The sequence below is a fragment of the Mytilus galloprovincialis genome, chromosome 11, assembly GCF_965363235.1.
Source record: "Mytilus galloprovincialis chromosome 11, xbMytGall1.hap1.1, whole genome shotgun sequence".
In the NCBI taxonomy this organism is placed as follows: Eukaryota; Metazoa; Mollusca; class Bivalvia; order Mytilida; family Mytilidae; genus Mytilus; species Mytilus galloprovincialis.
This window is the reverse complement of record NC_134848.1, coordinates 3,379,616-3,401,282: the sequence shown is the minus strand read 5'-3', so window position 1 is coordinate 3,401,282 and position 21,667 is coordinate 3,379,616. Positions and strand designations below refer to the sequence as shown.

At 33.5% G+C, this 21,667-nt stretch overlaps 2 protein-coding genes across 2 annotated transcripts in view; both read left to right on the top strand.

Annotated features, from left to right (window-relative positions):
* LOC143051533 (uncharacterized) overlaps positions 1 to 21,667 on the top strand; it is a 621,634-nt gene that overhangs the window by 101,693 nt on the left and 498,274 nt on the right. The window lies entirely within an intron of this gene.
* Positions 1 to 21,667, top strand: part of LOC143051540 (uncharacterized) — a 92,058-nt gene that overhangs the window by 60,263 nt on the left and 10,128 nt on the right. Inside the window, exons 8-12 of the mRNA XM_076224434.1 lie at positions 2,082 to 2,188; positions 11,422 to 11,875; positions 13,468 to 14,240; positions 16,899 to 16,929; positions 19,969 to 20,237. Of these exons, the coding sequence (XP_076080549.1) occupies positions 2,082 to 2,188; positions 11,422 to 11,875; positions 13,468 to 14,240; positions 16,899 to 16,929; positions 19,969 to 20,237 (1,634 nt within the window). The remainder of the gene's footprint in view (positions 1 to 2,081; positions 2,189 to 11,421; positions 11,876 to 13,467; positions 14,241 to 16,898; positions 16,930 to 19,968; positions 20,238 to 21,667) is intronic.

Below are 21,667 nucleotides of genomic sequence, written 5' to 3'. Positions count from 1 at the left end.
GCGTCTGTCGCCGTCCGTCGTTGTCTGTCGTCATCTGTCGTCTGTCGTCTGTTGTCGTAAACTATTTCAAGAATCTTCTCTTCTGAAACTACTAGGCCAAATACTTCCAAACTTTAACTGAATGATCCTTAGGGTATCTAGTTTATAAATTGTATCCGAAGTTTTGATCTATCAACAAACATGGTCGCCATTGTTAAAAATAGAACATAGGGGTCAAATGCAGTTTTTGGCTTATATCTCAAAAACGAAAGCATTTAAAGCAAATCTGACATGGGGTTAAAATGTTCATTAGGTCAAGATCTATCAGATCAATCAAACAACCCATTGTTTGGTTAATGCCACTTATTTGGTAATTTTATTTTTGGTTATTATCTTGAATATTATTATAGATTCAGATAAACTGTTAATAGCAAAAATGTTCAGCAAAGTAAGATCTACAAATAAGTCAATTATTGACTTACTTTAAAAAATCTTCTCCTTTGAAACTGCTGTATCAATTTCAGCCAAACTTAGGCTAAATGAGTTTCAGAGTATCTAGTATACATTTTATATTTATTTCCTTGTATGTCAAGAAACATAGCTCCTATGGCTGAAATAGAACAGAGGAGAAAATGATTGTTTTTTTTTTGCTTTTGAAGAAAAAAGAACATTTAAATCAATTGAAAAGCCAAAATAATCATTGATGAGAGATTTAACCAAAAAAATTGAGGTGAGCGATTCAGGCTCTTGAGAGCCTCTTGTTTGTTATTATCTTGAATATTATTATAGATAGATATAAACTGTAAACAGCAATAATGTTCAGCATAATAAGGTCTACAGAACAGTTACATGACCAAATTTGTCAGTTGACTCCTTAAGGAGTTATTGCCCTTTAAAGAAAATTTTACGAAATGTGTTCATCAAGTTTGCTAACATTTAAAAATCTTCTCCTTTGAAACTAGTGTGCCTAATACTTCTTAACTTTGAATGAGTGTTCACTCTGTGTGTTACACATTATAGTTTAGAATAATTATTATACCCCCGCTTTAAAAAAGGGGGGGTATACTGTTTTACCTCTGTCTGTCAGTCCGTCCGTCCATCAGTCCGTCCGTCAGTCCGTCCGTCAGTCCGTCCGTCAGTCAGTCAGTCCGTCCCATGAAACTTTCGTCACATTTTTCTCAGGAACTACACATCCACCCTTTCTGTAATTTGGTATCAACATTTATATATGTCAGCCATACCGTGTGATGCGTTTTCAGATTCATCACTTGACAACTTCCTGTTTACCAAACACTTGTCTGATTTTACACATGATAGCCAAGTTGAAAATTTTCGTCACATTTTTCTCAGGAACTACAGTACAAGGATTTCTGAAATTTGGTTACAGGATTTATATAAGTCAGCTATACCGTGTGATGCGTTTTCAGATTCATCACTCGACAACTTCCTGTTTACCGAACACTTGTATGATTTTACACATGATAACCAAGTTGAAAATTTTCGTCACATTTTTCTCAGGAACTACAATACAAGGATTTCTGAAATTTGGTTTCAGGATTTATATAAGTCAGCTATACCGTGTGATGCGTTTTCAGATTCATCACTCGACAACTTCCTGTTTACCGAACACTTGCATATTTTTACACTATTAATATTATCCACTTGCGGCGGGGGTATCATCAGTGAGCAGTAGCTCGCAGTTTCACTTGTTATTTAAGAGTTAGAAAGTTAAGTTTCATTTATGGATTTATTAACTTTAAAGGTTATTACCATAATCCAAGTAAAATAACAGCTCTAATTTCCTAATACCATCTTCCATTGCTGATGACCTCAGACCTGTAAGTGACAAACCTCAGAATCAGCTGCAATGGCACCGAACTATTTTGTGATTAAAAAAAATGGTTTCAAACTCATATTGAAACAGTTGGGAATGATTTTTATAGGCTAATCTAACTACTTGCAAGAGTAATCAACTTAGTCCTTGAAATGTTATTGATATGGCAAACTGAAACCAGCTTTAAAACATGAATAATGATATATGTTGCTGTTAGAGGTCCAGGAAATGCAAATATTCATATTATATTCATGTGTTTTATTTTCAGTATTTTTACAACATTGGGTCAACTGTATCCTAACTTATTGTAAGGCAGTATATACAGGAATTCCAAAGATTTTGTTTGTTGCTACGCATAAAGACAAAGTACCAAAGGTAAGTGGACTAATGTTAGCTGATATAAAGGCATTCTTTACATATTCACTTATTTACTCAAACAATTCTACATAAATGCCACAAGATGATAAAGAAAATGACAGCTGTCAATCAAACTTATTCATTTAAGTTATCTAAAGATAAGAAGATGTGGTATGGTTGCGAATGAAACAATTCTACTCAAAAGACCAAATGACACAGAAATTAACAACTATAGGTCACCGTTCGGTCTTCAACAATGGAAAAAATGCCTAGAGAGGCTTTGGCGGCAGAGTGGTCTAAATAGTTTACCTACTGTAGTATTAACTTGTCAATACTGAGGTTGTGAGTTCGCTACCCGCACGTTGCAGATGCAATCTACTCCAATCTTAATTGACTAGGATTACCAGTTTTTCTACAGAAAGTCATGGTTCTCTACGAGCGCTCCATTAATACAAACTGACCAAAACAATATACTGTAAACAGGGAAATTTTTTAGTCAGTTTTACTTTTGCTTTTTTCGCGGTAGGAGTTGAAGAGCGAAAATAAAAGGACCGCGAATATTTCAAGGACATTGGAGCTTAAAATGAATCTCATACATGACCGTACATTGAGATGACTTATTTAAAACATCTGTTTTACAGACGACAGATCTATACCGCGAAACATAACTTATTCTAAAGGAAAGTCAATGTTAGAAATCAAAACTTTATCTCATGATAGTCTAATTTACATGGAAGACATCTCCAGCAAGTGCAAAAAGCTGACATTACAACATGATAGAAGTTTCAGTTACAAAAAGATACTACTACTGGATCTTTTCTGCGACTACTTTATTTTATTTTATTTCTTTTCACTTTTTTTTTTAGAATCTGTTCTCTAATATAAAAAAAAAAAGAATAAGTGGCTATATGTGACTTGATAATCCATAAAAGGATAATATCACTAATTTTTGTAAAAGAAATAAATTGTCTTTTTGACACATTCCAATTTTAGACAATGTATATTAAACTTATATTATGTATATCTTCTGAAGGGAAGTAGAAAAGACATTTGTTTACTTAAAAGAAGCACACAATGGACCTGTTAGATAACGAGGAATAAATAGGTTTAGTGTCTTTTTGTTTTCGGGATGTACAAGTACCCAGCCACGTCCACTTATTTGTACAGTTGTATTTTTATCCATCTGATGAGTTAAGCGGCTTTTTAAACTGATTTTTATAGTTCGTTCTTATGTTGTACTGTTACACCACTGTCCCGGGTTAGGGGGAGGATTGGAATTCCGCTAACATGTTAAACCCGACAACATTCTGTATGTATGTGCCTGTCCCAAGTCAGAAGCCTGTGATTCAATGGTTATCGTAAACTTTGTTTATGTGTTACATATTTGTTTTTCGTTTATTTTTTGTGCATAGATTAGGCCATTGGTTTTCTCGTTTGAATTGTTTTACGGGGCCTTTTATTACTGACTATGCGGTATGGCCTTTGCTCATTGTTGAAGGTCGTTCGGTGACCTTAAGTTGTTAATTTCTGTGTCATTTTGGTCTTTTATGGAGAGTTGTCATTTGGCAATCATACCACATCTTCTTTTTTATAATTAATGTATTGAACAAAATGACTTAAACCACTAGACTCCTATCATTTTCAGGATTGCCCAAAGATAAATATGTTATTATTCGTTTTTTCATGATATATTCATCTTTTGACTTAGAAAAAAAAATGTAAAAGAACGCAAAGTCACCGGCTCACCGCCCCCTATCTTCTCAGCCCCAGTTAAAAATTATCAATATGTAGATCAATTTAACAATCACACTGTACAGTATGCACCATTCGAAATAATATGAATGGTACTACTTTCTACTGCATAAGATTTATTTTACAACTATAAAGAGGATTAAAAAATGGACGTGTATGTAAAGTTTGAAAGACAGCAGCCAAGTTTACACATCAATATTTTCTATTCTAATAATTCTCAACTATTTTTTTGTGCCTAGCGTCAGAGGTAAAGGGCATGCATCTGTTCTCTGATTTTTATGCCCCTGCTTTAGCAGAGCGGGCATTAAGGTGTACCCATATCCGTCTATACATACGTCCGTCTGTACAATCCAAAATTGGTTTGCCTCAACCAACTGTTATGAAACTTATACACAATGCTTATTACCACAAAACACAGGTCAAGTTTGATTTTGGTGGCTTCACTTTTACCATCCTAGAGTTATGCTCCTTTACAAAAGGAAAAATGCTGAAATTTTCGTTTCCATTTTCTAACTTTAGTTTGTCTCTAGCGAATAATATGAATCTTATACACATTGGCTCATTACCACAAAACACAGATAGAGTTTGAATTTTGGTGGCGCCACTTTTCCAGTTCAAGAGTTAAGCCCTTTTACTAAAGGAAAAATTGCTGAATTTTTCATTTCCGTTCTCTAACTTCAGTTTGCTTCAACCAAATGCTATGAAACTTATACAAAATGTTTATTACCATAAAACACAGACCAAGTATAAATTTTGGTGAAGTCTATTTTCCGTTCTTGGGTTATGCTGCTTGACAAATGGAAAAATTGCTGATTTTTTAGTTTACGATCTCTAATTTATATTTGTCTCAGCTAAATGTTATGAAATGTATATATAATGATTATTGCCACAAAACTCGGTTTAAGTTGGGGGGTTACATGTCATGAGGCTGTTGTTAGCAGCAAAGAATCTTAAATTATTAAACAGTATGCAAAACTAAAAAAATAGGTATCTGCTGTCTCTCTTTCATATAAAAATACATACTTAGATATATATCAATATTAATATATCTGATTTGCGAAGCATTTAATCAATTAATATTTAGTCATGGATACGTTCCGGTGTTACCATGGACACATTGAATAAAGCATTATATTAAAATTGTACATCTGCACTAAAGGTACTGATAAGTAACCTTTATTTCTACGTTTCAAGCTTAAATATTACACTCAGTGATTTTAAAACACCTTTTGAAATGTTCTTCAACTGTTAACTTAAAACTAACTATGCGTTGCTAAGGAAAACTCTGTTTCATATGATGGGTTATATAGATACAAAATCACATTGTTCTTAAATGCAAACATGATTACTAAATATATCAATATAGGAGTCGTAAAAAAAATATTTGAATTTTTCATTTTTTTATGGATAACATTAGATAAAAAAAAGTCCTTTTGTGTGGTCACTAGCTATAGGCAACATTGCGGTTGCTAGGTTGCTATTTAGACTTTCTTAAAATGATAAATCCAACAATAATAAATATTCAAGTGTTTGGTTACACATTATCTTTCATTTTAATGGATTCATAAGTCTTTCCCTAGGGCAAATGCATTAAAGATTGATATTATAGTTCATTTTGTAAAACCCGTTGCTAGGCAACCAAACAATCACATAAACACAAAATGTTTAACATTTTTTTAAGTCACTATGCATAGACTAATGATGGGGATAAAATATTAAGTTATTTGAAGAGGGGGCCAAAAATGCCCCTTATCATACCTTGCCCTTTAACCAAACTTGACCACAATCATCATTCATGTATCTAGTTTTAAATATGTGTCCGACGACCCTGACTACCAACCAACACAACCGCCATGGTTAAAAATAGAACATAGGGGTAAAATGCAATTTTTGGCTTATATCTCTGAAACTAAAGCATTTAGAGCAAATCTGACATGGGGTATAAATGTTCATCATGTTTAGATCTATCTGCCTTGAAATTTTCAGACGAATCAGACAACCCATTGTTGGGTTGCTGCCCCTGAATTGGTAATTTTAAGGACATTTTGCAGTTTTTGGTTATTATCTTGAATATTGTTATAGATAGAGATAAACTGTAAACAGAAATAATGTTAAGCAAAGTAAGATCTACAAATAAGTCTTCAAGACAAAAATTGTCAATTGACCCCTAAAGGAGTTATTGCCCTTTATAGTCAATTTTTAACAATTTTTCGTAAATTTTTGTAATCTTTTACAAAATTCTTCTCCTCTGAAACTACTTTGCCAAATTCAATCACACTTGGCAACAATCATCATTGGGGTATCTAGTTTAAAAAATATGCCTGATGACCTCGCCTGCCAACCAAGATGGTCAACATGGCTAAAAATAGAACATAGGGGTAAAATACAAGTTTTGTCTATTATTTTGAAAACCATAATAAAGAGAGGAAATCTGACAAGACCAAAAATGTTCAGGATGTTGAGCTCTACCAATTTTCTATACATGTCAAAACTGTCAGATGACTTCTGTTAGGATTTATTGCCCTTAAATGACAAATTTTACCCTTTTTTTCATTTTTATGCCCCACCTACGATAGTAGAGGGGCATTATTTTTACGCTTCCCCAAAGATAGTAGAGGGGCATCATGTTTTCTGGTCTGTGGGTTCGTTCGTCCATCCGTTCGTCTGTCCCGCTTCAGGTTAAAGTTTTTGGTCAAGGTAGTTTTTGATGAAGTTGAAGTCCGAACAACTTGAAACCTAGTACACATGTTCCCTATGATAGGATCTTTCTAATTTTAATGCCAAATGAGAGTTTTTATCCCAATTTCACGGTCCACTGAACATAGAAAATGTTAGTGCGAGTGGGGCATCCGTGTACTATGGACACATTCTTGTTGCCTACTATCTTGAAAACTATAATAAATATTGAGAAACTGTAAGATGATCAGCAAGACAAGTTCTACAAATAGGTCAATATGGTCGAAATCGTCAATTGACTCCTTATTAGAGTTATTGCCCTTTCATGATTTTGACCAATTTTTTGTGTTTTTTTCTTGTATCTTAAAATTATGATAGACAGATAGAAACTTAGCTAGGGAAAAATGATCAGCAAAACGAAATCTACAATGAAGACAATATGGAGGAAGTGGTCAGACGACTCCTTATTGGAAATATTGCCCTGTAGAGACCATTTTCCCCTTTTTTTTAGGCGTTTTGTCATATATGATAGAAAATTATATTAGATGAAGATACACTTTAAATCATAAAAATGATCAGCAAGTGAAGATCTACTAACAAGTCAAATTTTGCCGTGACTCTTTATAGGAGTGATTGTCCTTAAATGAGGATTTTTGTTTATCCTCTTCTGTGTTTTGTGCAAAAACTAAAGAAGAAAGAGAGAAACTAAACAGGCTAAATGATCAGCAAAACAAGATCAACAAAACAGATTTTTGTCGTGAATTCTATTCTTGTCTACAATGTTGGAGAGTGTCCGTTGTTGAATATGCACATAGACCAAGGTGAGCGACACAGGCTCTTTAGAGACTCTAGTTTTTGTCATGCTTGAAAATATTGATTTGATATTTGGTATATTAGTTTTATCATGACTAGTTACAGAGCCAGTTCAAATTTTGTTCCAGCCTGATGAAAAAGAATTCAGGAAAGTAATCTGTTTTCTGCATTTTTTTTTTCATTATACTTGAAGATATTGATTTTGATGTAAATAGTTTTACCATGACAAGTTACAGATCAAGTTCAAATATAATTATTTTTGGCAGAGTAATGGTCCTTGGATTCACTCAAATAATCAGTTTTCCACACTTTTTGTTTATGCTTGAAGATATTGATTTGATATTTGTTAAAAAGTTTACACCATGACAAGTCATAGATCAAATTATATGAATTAGCATTTTGTACAATGAATTTTTAACCGGTAGGGGACTATGTATTGATATGCAATATTCTCAGAATGCTTGATGTGAATGTGTTTTTACAAGCAAACATGACTAATAATTTTGAATCTGAACCTACAAAAGGATTTCTGATTGGTTTTATTGTCTTGTCTGCGAAGAAAATCGCAGTATGCGAGACATAGTTATTACTATCCGGCGACGGTTCAGAAGGTAGAAGACCTGGATGCTTCATACCATATATGCAGATACCTTATGTTACGAAGTTTCCGTCTGTCATATGCCCATAATTGTCCTTGACTTCATTTTCATAGTTCAGTGACTGCTTGAAAAAAAATTACAGTTTTTTTTTATCATGTTAATTTCTCACTTATGATTAATCGGATAACTATATTTGGTTCATATGGGTTCCTTGCAACGTCTACATGTCCGTCAAACAAGGTTAGCCTGACCTTGACCTCAATTCATGGATCAGTGATCAAGGTTTAAGTTACGTGATAAGGTCCGTTTCTTAGATAATACAATCAGCAGGTCAACTATATGTGGTGTATGGAATGATTGTATTTGGTTTTGATGTTATATTTGATATTCTCATCATATTTGTCTAATGCTTAGTCCGTTTCTGTGTGTGTTTCATTTTAATGTTGTGTCGTTGATCTCCACATATACTAATCCGTCTGTTGCCAAAATTCAGGATACCTATAACCAAAATCATGTTAATTGTCATGATTGTAGTTTACTTCCTTTATACAAGCTTTGGACAACTAACTTCCGATTGTGATTAAATCAGGAATTGTATCTAGAGACGGACAAAACAGTGTTTCCCAGCAAATGCCCAGATTTGCCTAAACAAATATCACCTACCTACATATGTACCCTAAATTTAGATACCTTCCATAGCCCTCCCATTTTCACATGATGATGTTCATAACAATTAAAACCTAAGTCTGCTGGTGAAAAATTCAAATCGTTATATTGACATCAGTTCATGTTTAAGATACTTTTGATATCTTTCCTGAAATTCTCCAGTCATAAAATCTATTACAAAAATTCATCCTACAACAGTTTACATCCTTTCACGCATGCTCTAAATGGCCGCCATTTCGCGGGTGTGTTCTAGTATACTATGATATATAGAGGTCGTCAAGACACAAACAATGGTATTTTTTTTTTATAAAACAGCAAACTTAATTCATTTTTAGAAAATAATGGCAAATGTGAGATAACTGTTGAAATTCATTATTGGAAGGCTGGTTTGAGGAGTAATACCACTATTGATTTTCTACTATTAGTCTTTGATTTATTGGCATTCTTCAAAACATAGTGTATAATTTATCTTTGTTTTAAATAAAGAAATACATTTTATCCTGTCCAGTACTACAGTGAAAATATAACATAACATGTCATTGCATATAAGATAGTAAACATCACCAGAAGTTAACCAATCAAATTCCCCTCCCCTAAGGCCTTCTTTTTCCTGTTTACAAGCTTAGTTACCATGTCACCAAAAAATTCCAAAATATTTTATAGAAACACCAAATAAAAAAAATTATATTGCTTTGAAGTACCCAAGACATGCAAGATACATGTTTATGACTCAGAAAAATATTTCTGCAATGAAATGCAGAGTTAATTGAATAACTTTTTTAATATATCTACACAACTTCTATCAACAGGAAAGCAAATCAATGTAGAGGAAGCTCAGTTAACACCAATATTTAGAAAGTCTTTTGATATAGGCCTTTTTTTAAATGTTTTTTTCTATAAGATTCAAATTAGTTAGATTATTCTTTTTATACGACCGCAAAAAAAATTTGCGGTCGTATATTGGTATGACGTTGGCGCACATTGGTTTTCGCACTCTAACTTTAGTTTTAGTGAAACCATTTCTATGAAATTTACCATAAGGTTCAATACTACAAAGGAAGGTTGGGATTGATTTTGGGGGTTATGCAACCAACAGTTTAGGAATAAGCGGCAAAATGGGGCAAATACTAAGCATATTTGTAACTTCCAGACATAACTTGTGTGTGAGTGTATGGATCTCTCTGACATTGTACCAAAATGCTCCATATCACAAAGGGTATGCTGGGATTGATTTTGGGGTAATTTTAGAAATTAGGGGCCAAAAAAAGGTCAAAAACAAGTTTTATTCTAGTTTCATGATAATAACTTGTGTGTAGGTGTAGGGATCTTTCTAAAAATGGTACTAAAAGGTTCCATATCACAAAGGGAAAGCTGGAGTTTGGGGGTAATTGCCCAAAGCGTTTAGGAATAAGGGGCCAAAAAGGGGCCAAAAATAAGCATTTTTCTAGTTTCCTGACAATAACTTGTGTTCAAGTGTACCATACAACAAAGGGAAGGCTGGGATTGATTTTGGGGGTAATTGTCTTAAAACTTTAAGAATAAGGGGCCAAAAAGGGGTAAAAAACAAGCATGTTTCTAGTTTCAGGATAACTTGTGTGTAAATGTACAAATCTTTATGAAATTGTACTACAAGGTTCCATATCACAAAGGGAAAGCTCGGTTTGAGTTTGGGGGTAATTGGCCTAACTTGTGTTCAAGTGTATAGATCTCTCTGAAATTTTTTCAATACCCGCCGGGTCATTAAATAACCCAGGAATTCTGAAAATGACCCGGTTTCACCCAGATTCTTAAGCCTTCAGACTGATTTCTTAAGTGAGATCTTTGATTAGTTGGGAAATGGACCAGCATGACATTTCAGATTTCTGTCCGATAACTTTAGAAAAAGTTTGATCCAATCCTTTTCAAATTTTGATATGTTGTTTCTCATGAAAAAAAATGAAGGTCAAATTAGATATTAAAAAAATCCTACTGTGCTGTTTGTGCATGAGTATTAATCTTTGATTCATTGGGTATTGCACTTTATATCGATTATGTGCAATAACCAAGAACAATTAATGCAATCCTATTTAAATCTCAATGTGTTTTGTTGAATATTATTAATTTTGGTATTCAGGAGTTATGACCCTTGAATTATTTAATTATGATACAATCAATAAACGCTTTGCTGTAATTTTGCAAGCCCTTGTTTAATTTTACATTTCCATTGTTTAGAAATATTGATCATGTCTAAGATCATCAATTATTGTTCTTCAGGTTTTGTGTTTTAGATTAGTGATATAGCGGTAAATTCCTTTTACATGAACTTAAAAGAGGGACGAAAGATACCAAAGGGACAGTCAAACTCATAAATCTAAAACAAACTGACAACGCCAAGGCTAAAAATTTAAAAAAAGCAACAGAAAAACAATAGTACATACGACACAACATAGAAAACTAAAGAATAAACAACACGAACCCCACCAAAAACTAGGGGTGATCTCAGGTGCTCCGGAAGGGTAAGCAGATCCTGCTCCACATGTGGCACCCGTCGTGTTGCTTATGTGATTACAAATCCGGTAAATAGTCTAATTCGGTAGGTCACATTCATGAAAGAGAAGGGGATTGTAATTACGACGTAAGGAACATATCAGATATCATTTGTGAAACGTTTATTCCATAACGGTTATTCCATTCCTTAAGTATTGCAAACATTGTATTTCCTTGCAAAATCTTATCACTCTCCTGTACTTCTACATTTCTTTATAGGAGGATATTGAAACATGGCGTACAGACTTATATAGTGGAGTAGAAGATTTATTTAAAGATCATGAAGGACGAGAACATCTGGTCATCGACAATCAAATATTTGTCAATGCAACAGACAAAACAGATCCAGAGATCGATGTCCTCAAGAAAGCAATCACAGATCTTACCTTTCAACATCCTTGTTGGGGAGAGGCAATGCCCAATGCCTCTGTTCCACTTGAACTTGAGATTGCTAATTTGGTAGCAAAGGGGAAACAAGTACTGTCATTGTTGGAAGTTGAAGAATTAAATGCCATCAGCAAAGTGTCCGTCTTGTCTAATGAAGAGCTTAGTACTTTTCTTCATTTCCAACACTCACTTGGGAAGATGGTCTATTTTGACACCCCACAGTTGAGAGGTTATGTGATCATAAGTCCGCTACTTCTGGTGGAAGTTATGCGATCTTTTGTGACAGGTATTTTATGATATAATATCCACTTTTATACTCCATGGTCATCAAATACTGCCAGATGTCTATAGCACATGTCAAAAATCTATAAATTACTATATCGTTCGGGGCTAGATATATGTCCAAACAATTTCATCTATACTATCAAAAATCAAGACTAACAGCCATAAATTTTTCTAGAACAATTATCGTACTCAGACTCTGAAATCAACCAATCATAATACTGGATTTTGATGTTTGGAACGCAAATTTTGAATGAGTAAAAAGGAAAGTTTTATGACTGAAAGGCCTGTTATTAAAATAAAATTCACAATCACAGAAAAAAAAGAAAGAAAATTAAGACAAGCTCACCTAGCAATTGCCATTACTTGAAGGAGTTATTGTCATTAATTGAGGTTTTTGGACTGATTTTCATGTTGTTTTTTTTTTTCTATGAAAACACTAAATAATTAAGTATAATATAAGTATAAACTGCATATATGGCAAAAATGATCAGCAATATAAGATCAACAATAACTTTATGTTTGTCCTGTTATCTCGGAAACTTATTATGATAGGTAGGTAGAAAACATACAAAATCTACAAACTATTGGAGCGCCTTGTTTGTCTTGTGGTAACATGTTTGCCTTGAGTGGTGCGGCCATGGGTTCCAACCCTGACCCGGTTAAACCAAATACTTGAACATTAATATTTGCTATTTCTCTGCTAAGCACGCATCATATAGGAGTATGAGCTAAGACTGGTAGGCTCAGACTCGAATAATGTGTCTGGCTAGGTTGAACTGGATTTTTGTGACTTTTTAATTTAAAAAAATACAGTAACTGTTATAAAATGAACCACCAACTCGAAAATTAAAATAAAACACTTAACTCAAATATCATTGATAAAATACATATGCGCTTGCGTGAACTTATGTATTCTTTTAACTTTATTGCCATCTGTTATGTTTGATAATTTGTAGATCTATTTAGTACCTTTTCGTCATCCCTTTTCTCACTATTCTGTTGTTCGTTGTCTTCATTGTCAATCGTCATCTGTTAGCTTTTAACAAAAAATCTTCTGCTCTGAAACTTAACCAAACTTAGCCACATTCATCAATAGGTTATCTAGTCTAAAAAAATGTTGAAAGACCTTGCAAGCCAACCAACATGGCCGACATGGCTAAATATAGAACATAATGGTGAAATGCACGTTTTGTTTATTGTCTTGAATATGAATAGTGACAATCTAACAGGGCAAAAAAAGTCAAGAGGTTGAGATAAGCTACCGTCTGTTTACATCAAAACTGTCAGATGACTTCTCATATAATTCGAAGTTATTGCCCTTAAATGACGAATGATACCAGTCTTCTTTTTAAATGTTTGCCTATTTAGTTAAAACTATTTAAAAGATGGAAAGTTAAAAAGAACAATGATCAGCAAGACAAGATCTACAAATAAGTCACATTTTTTCCAAATCGTAAGTAAATTCTTTATAGGAGTCAAGGAATTATTGCCCTTAAATGATTTTTTGACCTTTTTGTGTTTTGGGCTAGTTTCTTTATAAGATACTGTTAATACTCTTTTCATTTTATTTATTTATTTGTTTTTACTTTACAGATATTGCCTTTTGGCCAAAGAAAGGTCTCATTAGAAATACTTTTGAAAGGATGTCAGAGAGTGGAATAATACAAAGAAAAGATCTTTATCTTATTTGGGAACAGAAGCACTTCAGTAAAATATCACCCTACAAAGAGTTCATATTTGATATGCTCATTCACCTTGATATTCTATCAGAGCAGCGAAGATATGATACTAATACGGGAAGTCGGTTACCAGTGGAAAACTTCTTTGTTCCCTGTATGCTCACTCAAAGAAATGACACAAGATTCATGACCCATGAATGTACACCAGAGAAAGCCATCAGTCTAGCTTTTGTTTTCAAAGGGACAATAATACCACCAGCCTTACCGAATCGTCTCATTAGCGCATGTCTCAGTATGTGGACCGTAAAGACGTATGAAGGAAAACAACTCCTGTTTTCAGGATTCGTTGGTTTATCATTCGATAAAGCACATGATATTGTAGTATGTGTTGAAGGTAACAAGATTTTGCTCTACATAGTCCATGCAACCTCCAATGGACTGATCGTACCAGATATAACCACTGGAATCAAGGAATGCATGTATACAACACTAGAGAGAATCTCAGAGTTCTATAAGTCCACAGTCTCCTCCAGCAGCCAAAAACTACCCTTCCACATTGAATATGCATGCTCCAGGTTAGAATGCCATATAAATGAAGAGGCAGCATTCACAACTGATGAATGGATTTGTGATAAACATGAGATTGTACATACCAAAGACAAGTGGAATATTTGGAATCAAGATCAGGTAAATTTGAACTATTAACTTGATATTATATAATACGATCTTGAATCTACTCATACAGTGCTGACTTATGGTTTGCCTATGCCTCCAAAAAATAGAAAACACCATGTTAAAAAAAATAAAAGAACAATTAATATTACAAACTCACAAGATAAATTCCCGTGTAACTAATATCTCACAAAATAAATTTCTGTGTAACTAATATCTCACAAGATAATTCCTGTGAAACTGATTTTACAAGAAAATTTGCTTGTTACTTATCTGATAAGGAATTATAAAAAAAGAATGAGCTTTTCTCTGTATGTCACTGATTGACTCTGTGATTGAAAAATATTGTGAGCATTACAAGTCAAAGGGTGGGTATCACTAGCCCGGTGTTGACATGCATATCAATAATGTGGTCATGTTTTTATAAATTTCCTGTTAACAAAAGTTTAAATTTGTTTGGCTTTATAAATATTTTGATATGAGCGTCACTGATGAGTCTTATGTAGACGATAATCCTAGTACCTTTGATAACTAATTAAAGAAGTCTTTTCAAAGTTGCAAAACGTAGCAATTTTAATGTTTGTTTTACATTAGGTCTACAAATGCAAGCTATAGGTCTGTTGTTTTTATTTTGAACCATATTGTGTGTTTAGCTCACCTGGCCCGAGGGACCAAGTGAGCTTTTCTTATCACTTGTCGTCCTTCGTCCGTCGTCGTCGTTGTTGTCCGTCTTCATTAACTTTTACAAAAATCTTCTCTAAAACTACTGAGTAAAATTTAATCAAACTTGGCCACAATCATCACTAGGATATCTAGTTTAAAAGTGTGTCCAATGACCGTGTCTGCCAACTAACATGGCCGACATGGCTAAAAATAGAGCATAGGGGTAAAATGCAGTTTTTGACTTATATTTGAAACTTAAGCATTTAGGGGGTGTGGGTGATAAAAAAAATTGGGGGGCATTTTTTTCCCTCAAGATTTAGAAAAATTAACAAATTTACTAAGCATTACGTGAAAGCACAGTGTATAGCACAAAAGCAAGAAATCTTCAATTGAATATAAATTCAAATCATATAACCAATTTCAAGTTCTTTGACTACATTTATTCTATGTCAGAAATTTATAATGTGTCAAATATCTAATTACAATCCAAATTCAGACCTGTATCAAGCTTGAATATTGTGTCCATTTTTGCCCAAACTGTTCAGGGTTGGAACTCTGTGGTCATATCCAGCTGCTTTAGGCGAATCAGTTTAATGGTTATTATCATAAATATTATTATAGATAGAGATAAACTGTAAACAGCAATAATGTTCAGCAAAGTACGACGTACAAATAAGTCAATATTGCCAAAATTTTCAATTGACCCCTTACGAAGTTATTGCCCTTTATAGTTAATTTTGAACATTTTTTTCGTAATTTTTTGCAATCTTTTACACAAATCTTCTCCACTTAATCTACTGGGCCAAATATAATTAAACTTAGCCACAATTTTCAATAGGGTGTTTTGATTGAAAAATGTATCCAATGACCTTGCCATCCAACCAACATGGCCCCTATTGCTAAAAATAGAACATAGGTATTTACTATAGAAGTGTAAGGGAAAAATGTAAAAAAAACAATTTCAAATAATCACAATTGAAAACTAATTTAAATAATGATAAGGGGTCTTCAGTAACTATCTGACTATTGTAAGTCTAGTTACTGGTGGGATGACCTGCTTTTAACTTAACTTCTGGGCCAAATTAAACCAAACTTGGCCTCAGTCATTATTATGGTAACTCATACTATTTATTATGATTTTAATCCTTATTTTACATGATTTCCCAAGCCACAGTAGATACAGGTGAGCGACACAGGCTCTTTTACTTTAGAGCCTCTAGTTGTTGAATAAAATAGGATGTGGGGGTTAAATATACCAATGATACAGTAATTATCAAACTAACCGAACAATATCGAGAGGGCACCATACAGACTTCAACATGAGACAGGTGTCTATGCAATATGTATAGTTCTCTTAGTTGCCCCAAGTCTATAACGTTGTGTATAAATGAAACACAGGGAATCAAAATGGGTCACGACAAACAAGAATAAGGTGCATAAGTCCTAACACAATCTGTATTTTCGTGAATATCTAATAACAAACTTTAGGTATTTGTGTGACTCGTCAGAGGTACCAGAATCTAAACAATTGGAAGGCTAAACAATGAACAACAAATATTCCATAAAGTTATGCGTAGGAGCAAACAAAAACATTCGAAAAGAAGAAGTCAGCACAGTATGCATATAATTTTAATTAATTTTAATTGTGTATAGGACTGCTTTGATTGTAAATAGCTTTGATAAGGAGTAGCTGATTTTTTTAGGAGTACTTGATTAGTGATTTTTTACTGAGTTGACAATAACATCCCTACATATAGTATATATGTTACATGCCATTGTTTGGCACATAAAGAATGACCCTCACATTATAAACAAAAGGACTAATCATTGTTAATTTCCACCCTGAAACAAATTTTGCAATAGTTTTATACATGTAAATTCAAATAGACAGGCAATGCTAACATTTAACCATCGCTTAACTATAAATAGCTTAAGTCTCAACCTCACACTGTTGTATCCATTGCATTTTGTAAATACTAATTTTTGTATCCACCAATATTTACTTTTCAGGCAAAAGAAGAATGTGAAATAAACTGTCAAGGTAAAAAAAAGAATAAGTACTTACTGATGTATAAATATATGGAGATTTGTACCAAACTTAGACAGAAGCTTGTTTATGATCAAAAGCTAGTATCTAGAAGGAAATTTAAAAAAAAAAATATTTCCTGTGTTTCCGTATTTTACTAAAAAAATGGACTAAGTTTTTCTTCCAGTTAACATTACATACAGTCTGCAGTTAAAGTTTTTAAAACATTTATTAGATTCACAAACCATCCTTGATTTTTACCAAACTCGGACAGAAGCTTCTTACAATCAAAAGATAGTATCTAGAGGAAAATTTGAAAATTATCTTCTTTATCATTTGTTCATTGAATACATTTATGTTTCAACTCGTTTATAAATCTATAGATTTGATTGTGTACTGTTATCATTTTTTACAAACATATTTTTTTTTGTACATTCCAAACGTTTCATTTCATTAACTGAGCATTCCCCTATCACACTGAAGACATAGACAACAGCAAAAGTAGTCGAGACACTGGGTTTTGCGGAACCCTTACGAAATTTTTTCAAACATCTTCAAAATTCATTTCTTGATATTTTATGCATAACATAATAAGTAGGGGAATGAAATTACATGTAAAAAATGTTTAGGTAAAGTAGTTATTTGGTAAAGTTAGAAAAGGTAAAAAAATAGTATGTCTGAAGCTGTCAAACTGAATTACAGACCCCTTTAAGGTAGATTAACTGCCATCTTCATGTAATATAGTGTTAATCAATAGGTTTTGTTGTTTACGTGAATCTGCAAATTTTGAAACATATTTGCAAGTAATTAGTTTTACTGTTTCTTAGAATAAAGAAAAAAAGTGAGTTGTTGCATTATTCGGACTGATCTATCTGCTATCAAATGTTTGAGTTAGTTATTCGAATCAAATTGTTAATGTTGGTCATTTAAAGAGAGATAACTCAAAGATTAAATTTTTCATAATGGAATGAAAAATTTGGAAATGTTACTTGTAGCAAGAAAGCAAGTTCGGTGAGAACATTTTTATTTTTATTTTCTTAAAGCATATTTCAAAACCTATCTGCTCAAATTTTATTTCAAAATTCTATCTCATAGATTTCTTTTTATTCACCATCTGCAAATTTTGACAATTTTGCTTGACTTGTAGCTTGAAAAATACCACAGTGACCCATACTTTTTATTATATTTTTGAAAAAAAATATACTTTCTGTATATTTGCACAAAAGAAAGGACAACCAGTGACTAATTTGTCATGGGTTTTTAGGTCAAACATTAATACCTTCTGTGTATTTGCTCCACAGATAGGACACCAATTGACTTATATTTCATGGGGATTCAGGTCAAACGTTCACACTTTCTGTGTATTTGCTCCACAGATAGGACAATCATTGACTGATATTTCATGGGGATTCAGGTCAAACGTTCACACTTTCTGTGTATTTGCTCCACAGATAGGACACCAATTGACTTATATTTCATGGGTATTCAGATCAAACGTTCACACTTTCTGTGTATTTGCTCCACAGATAGGACAACCATTGACTGATATTTCATGGGTATTCAGGTCAAACGTTCACACTTTCTGTGTATTTGCTCCACAGATAGGACACCCAGTGACTAATATTTCATGGGTATTCAGGTCAAACGTTCACACTTTCTGTGTATTTGCTCCACAGATAGGACACCCATTGACTTATATTTCATGGGGATTCAGGTCAAACATTCATATTTTCTGTGTATGATCCACAGATAGGACAACCATTGACTAATATTTCATGGGTATTCAGGTCAAACGTTCACACTTTCTGTGTATTTGCTCCACAGATAGGACAATCATTGACTGATATTTCATGGGGATTCAGGTCAAACGTTCACACTTTCTGTGTATTTGCTCCACAGATAGGACACCCATTGACTTATCTTTCATGGGGATTCAGGTCAAACATTCATATTTTCTGTGTATGATCCACAGATAGGACAACCATTGACTAATATTTCATGGGGATTCAGGTCAAACGTTCACACTTTCTGTGTATTTGCTCCACAGATAGGACAATCATTGACTGATATTTCATGGGGATTCAGGTCAAACGTTCACACTTTCTGTGTATTTGCTCCACAGATAGGACACCAATTGACTTATATTTCATGGGTATTCAGATCAAACGTTCACACTTTCTGTGTATTTGCTCCACAGATAGGACAACCATTGACTGATATTTCATGGGTATTCAGGTCAAACGTTCACACTTTCTGTGTATTTGCTCCACAGATAGGACACCCAGTGACTAATATTTCATGGGTATTCAGGTCAAACGTTCACACTTTCTGTGTATTTGCTCCACAGATAGGACACCCATTGACTTATATTTCATGGGGATTCAGGTCAAACATTCATATTTTCTGTGTATGATCCACAGATAGGACAACCATTGACTAATATTTCATGGGTATTCAGGTCAAACGTTCACACTTTCTGTGTATTTGCTCCACAGATAGGACAATCATTGACTGATATTTCATGGGGATTCAGGTCAAACGTTCACACTTTCTGTGTATTTGCTCCACAGATAGGACACCCATTGACTTATATTTCATGGGGATTCAGGTCAAACATTCATATTTTCTGTGTATGATCCACAGATAGGACAACCATTGACTAATATTTCATGGGGATTCAGGTCAAACGTTCACACTTTCTGTGTATTTGCTCCACAGATAGGACACCCAGTGACTGATATTTCATGAGGATTCAGGTCAAACGTTCACACTTTCTGTGTATTTGCTCCACAGATAGGACACCCAGTGACTTACATGTCATGGGTATTCAGGTCAAACGTTCACACTTTCTGTATATTTGCTCCACAGATAGGACAACCATTGACTGATATTTCATGATATGGGTATTCAGGTCAAACTTTCATATTATCTGTACATGTGTACCACAGATAGAATAACTTATGATGTATCATGCATACTATAACTGTTATTATACATGTTATAAGGGTTATTGTTTACTGTTTTAACATTATGTAACAATTTATTCAAATTTAGGTTTACAAGAAGACGCCTTGAATCAGATTCCAAGTGATATTGAACTTCAACGATTTTCATCACGATGTGAGGAAACCGTAATACGAGAGTTGGCTATACATCTTGGTATTACTTTGCACGAATGGGAAAAACTCAGATCTGATTATGAATTTGTCGACATTGTTAAGTTTAGAGCACTGGTCACCTGGAGAGAAAAGTATTCCGGAAGATTCAGTAACATAGCAAAAGCTTTACAGGATATGGATTTGACTACCCACACACTGTGTCAGGTAAACTAGTCCAATAAACTGGACTTATATAAGACTGTATAACTTAAGGAAGAAGTATAATTAGTGGTCCTTGAATTGCAAAAATATTAATAAAACTATTTGCATTACAAAACTATGTCAATTCTATTGATAATTGATGCTATAAGGAATAGGTTTCGTTTTTGTCTCGCCTTGACGGAGTCAAAAAGTGAGACATAGGTATGCTGTTTCCGGTGGCGGCGTCAACAATGTATTAGTTTGTGATTAGGTTTAGTTTATGGTGAACCACTAGTGGTAGGTCAATGATATTTGGTGTGCAGTTGTATTAGCATTGGCATATCTCATTTCCCGGAAGATTATTTGGCTTCGCCCCCTCAGTCAAGGTCTATTGACTTTGAAACTTTTGCTTATTATACATGTATTAGTTTGTGGTTTAGATCAGTTTAAGGTAGCACTACAGTCAAAATTTTCTGACTCCAACCAACAGTCTTTAAAGATTAATTCCTCCAAAACTACTCAATTGATTTTTAAAATCTTTACCTCGTTTTAAAGCTGGAATATTAATTCTTCTTAATCTGTAGATACATTTATTTTTGGTAAGCTTAATCTCAAATTGTAGCTTTTGAATTGCCAAAAAAGTGGTCTTTCAGTTTGAATAAAAATGGCACACTCAGGTCAAATTGTAGTAAAAATTTGTTTTCCTCACTTTAATCAACCATACACTATAAACAAAACCGTGTCTTAGATTTTTGATATATGTCTCCAGTAAGAAGATATATTGATTGAACTGCTGGGTGCCAAACCTCATTTCACCTTTTATCTTTTGACACCTATGAATTCATTTAGAAACAAATTATCCAAAAACTGGGACATGGTATTGTAATAAATACTCCCTTTAATCACATATATCAAAGTCAAACCAAAAGGGGTACCCATGAAGTTTCTATTTTCATTTTTTGCTAACAATTCTCATGAAAAATTGTTCAGAGAAATGACCTAAAATCTGAATTTCCCCCTTAGAACCCCTATAAATGCAACATTAATACAAAAGTTACACTGAGAACACCCCAAGAGTGTTCTGACCCCATTATTTTATCAATATAACCACACACTTTGTGTCTTTGATGCTCTAATACTGTAAATTTTGAATTATATGTGCACTGACCAACACTAACTTGGCATTTGGTGGGAGTTTGACGTCACAGATTTGACCAACATCTGTAATGTAGTAATTAAATATAGACAAAGCTCCGCCTCTATCCAGATAAGAGAATAACAGGAATGACCAGGTGTATATAAACACTATAATCACTATAAAGAATGATTTTCATTTGTATTTTAAAAAGAAATATACTATGAAATTAGCTAGAACATTAAAATTATGCAATAAAAGACATGTTTCAAAAAAGATCAAGACCATCCCCTTACTGACAATGATTTAGTTTTACGGA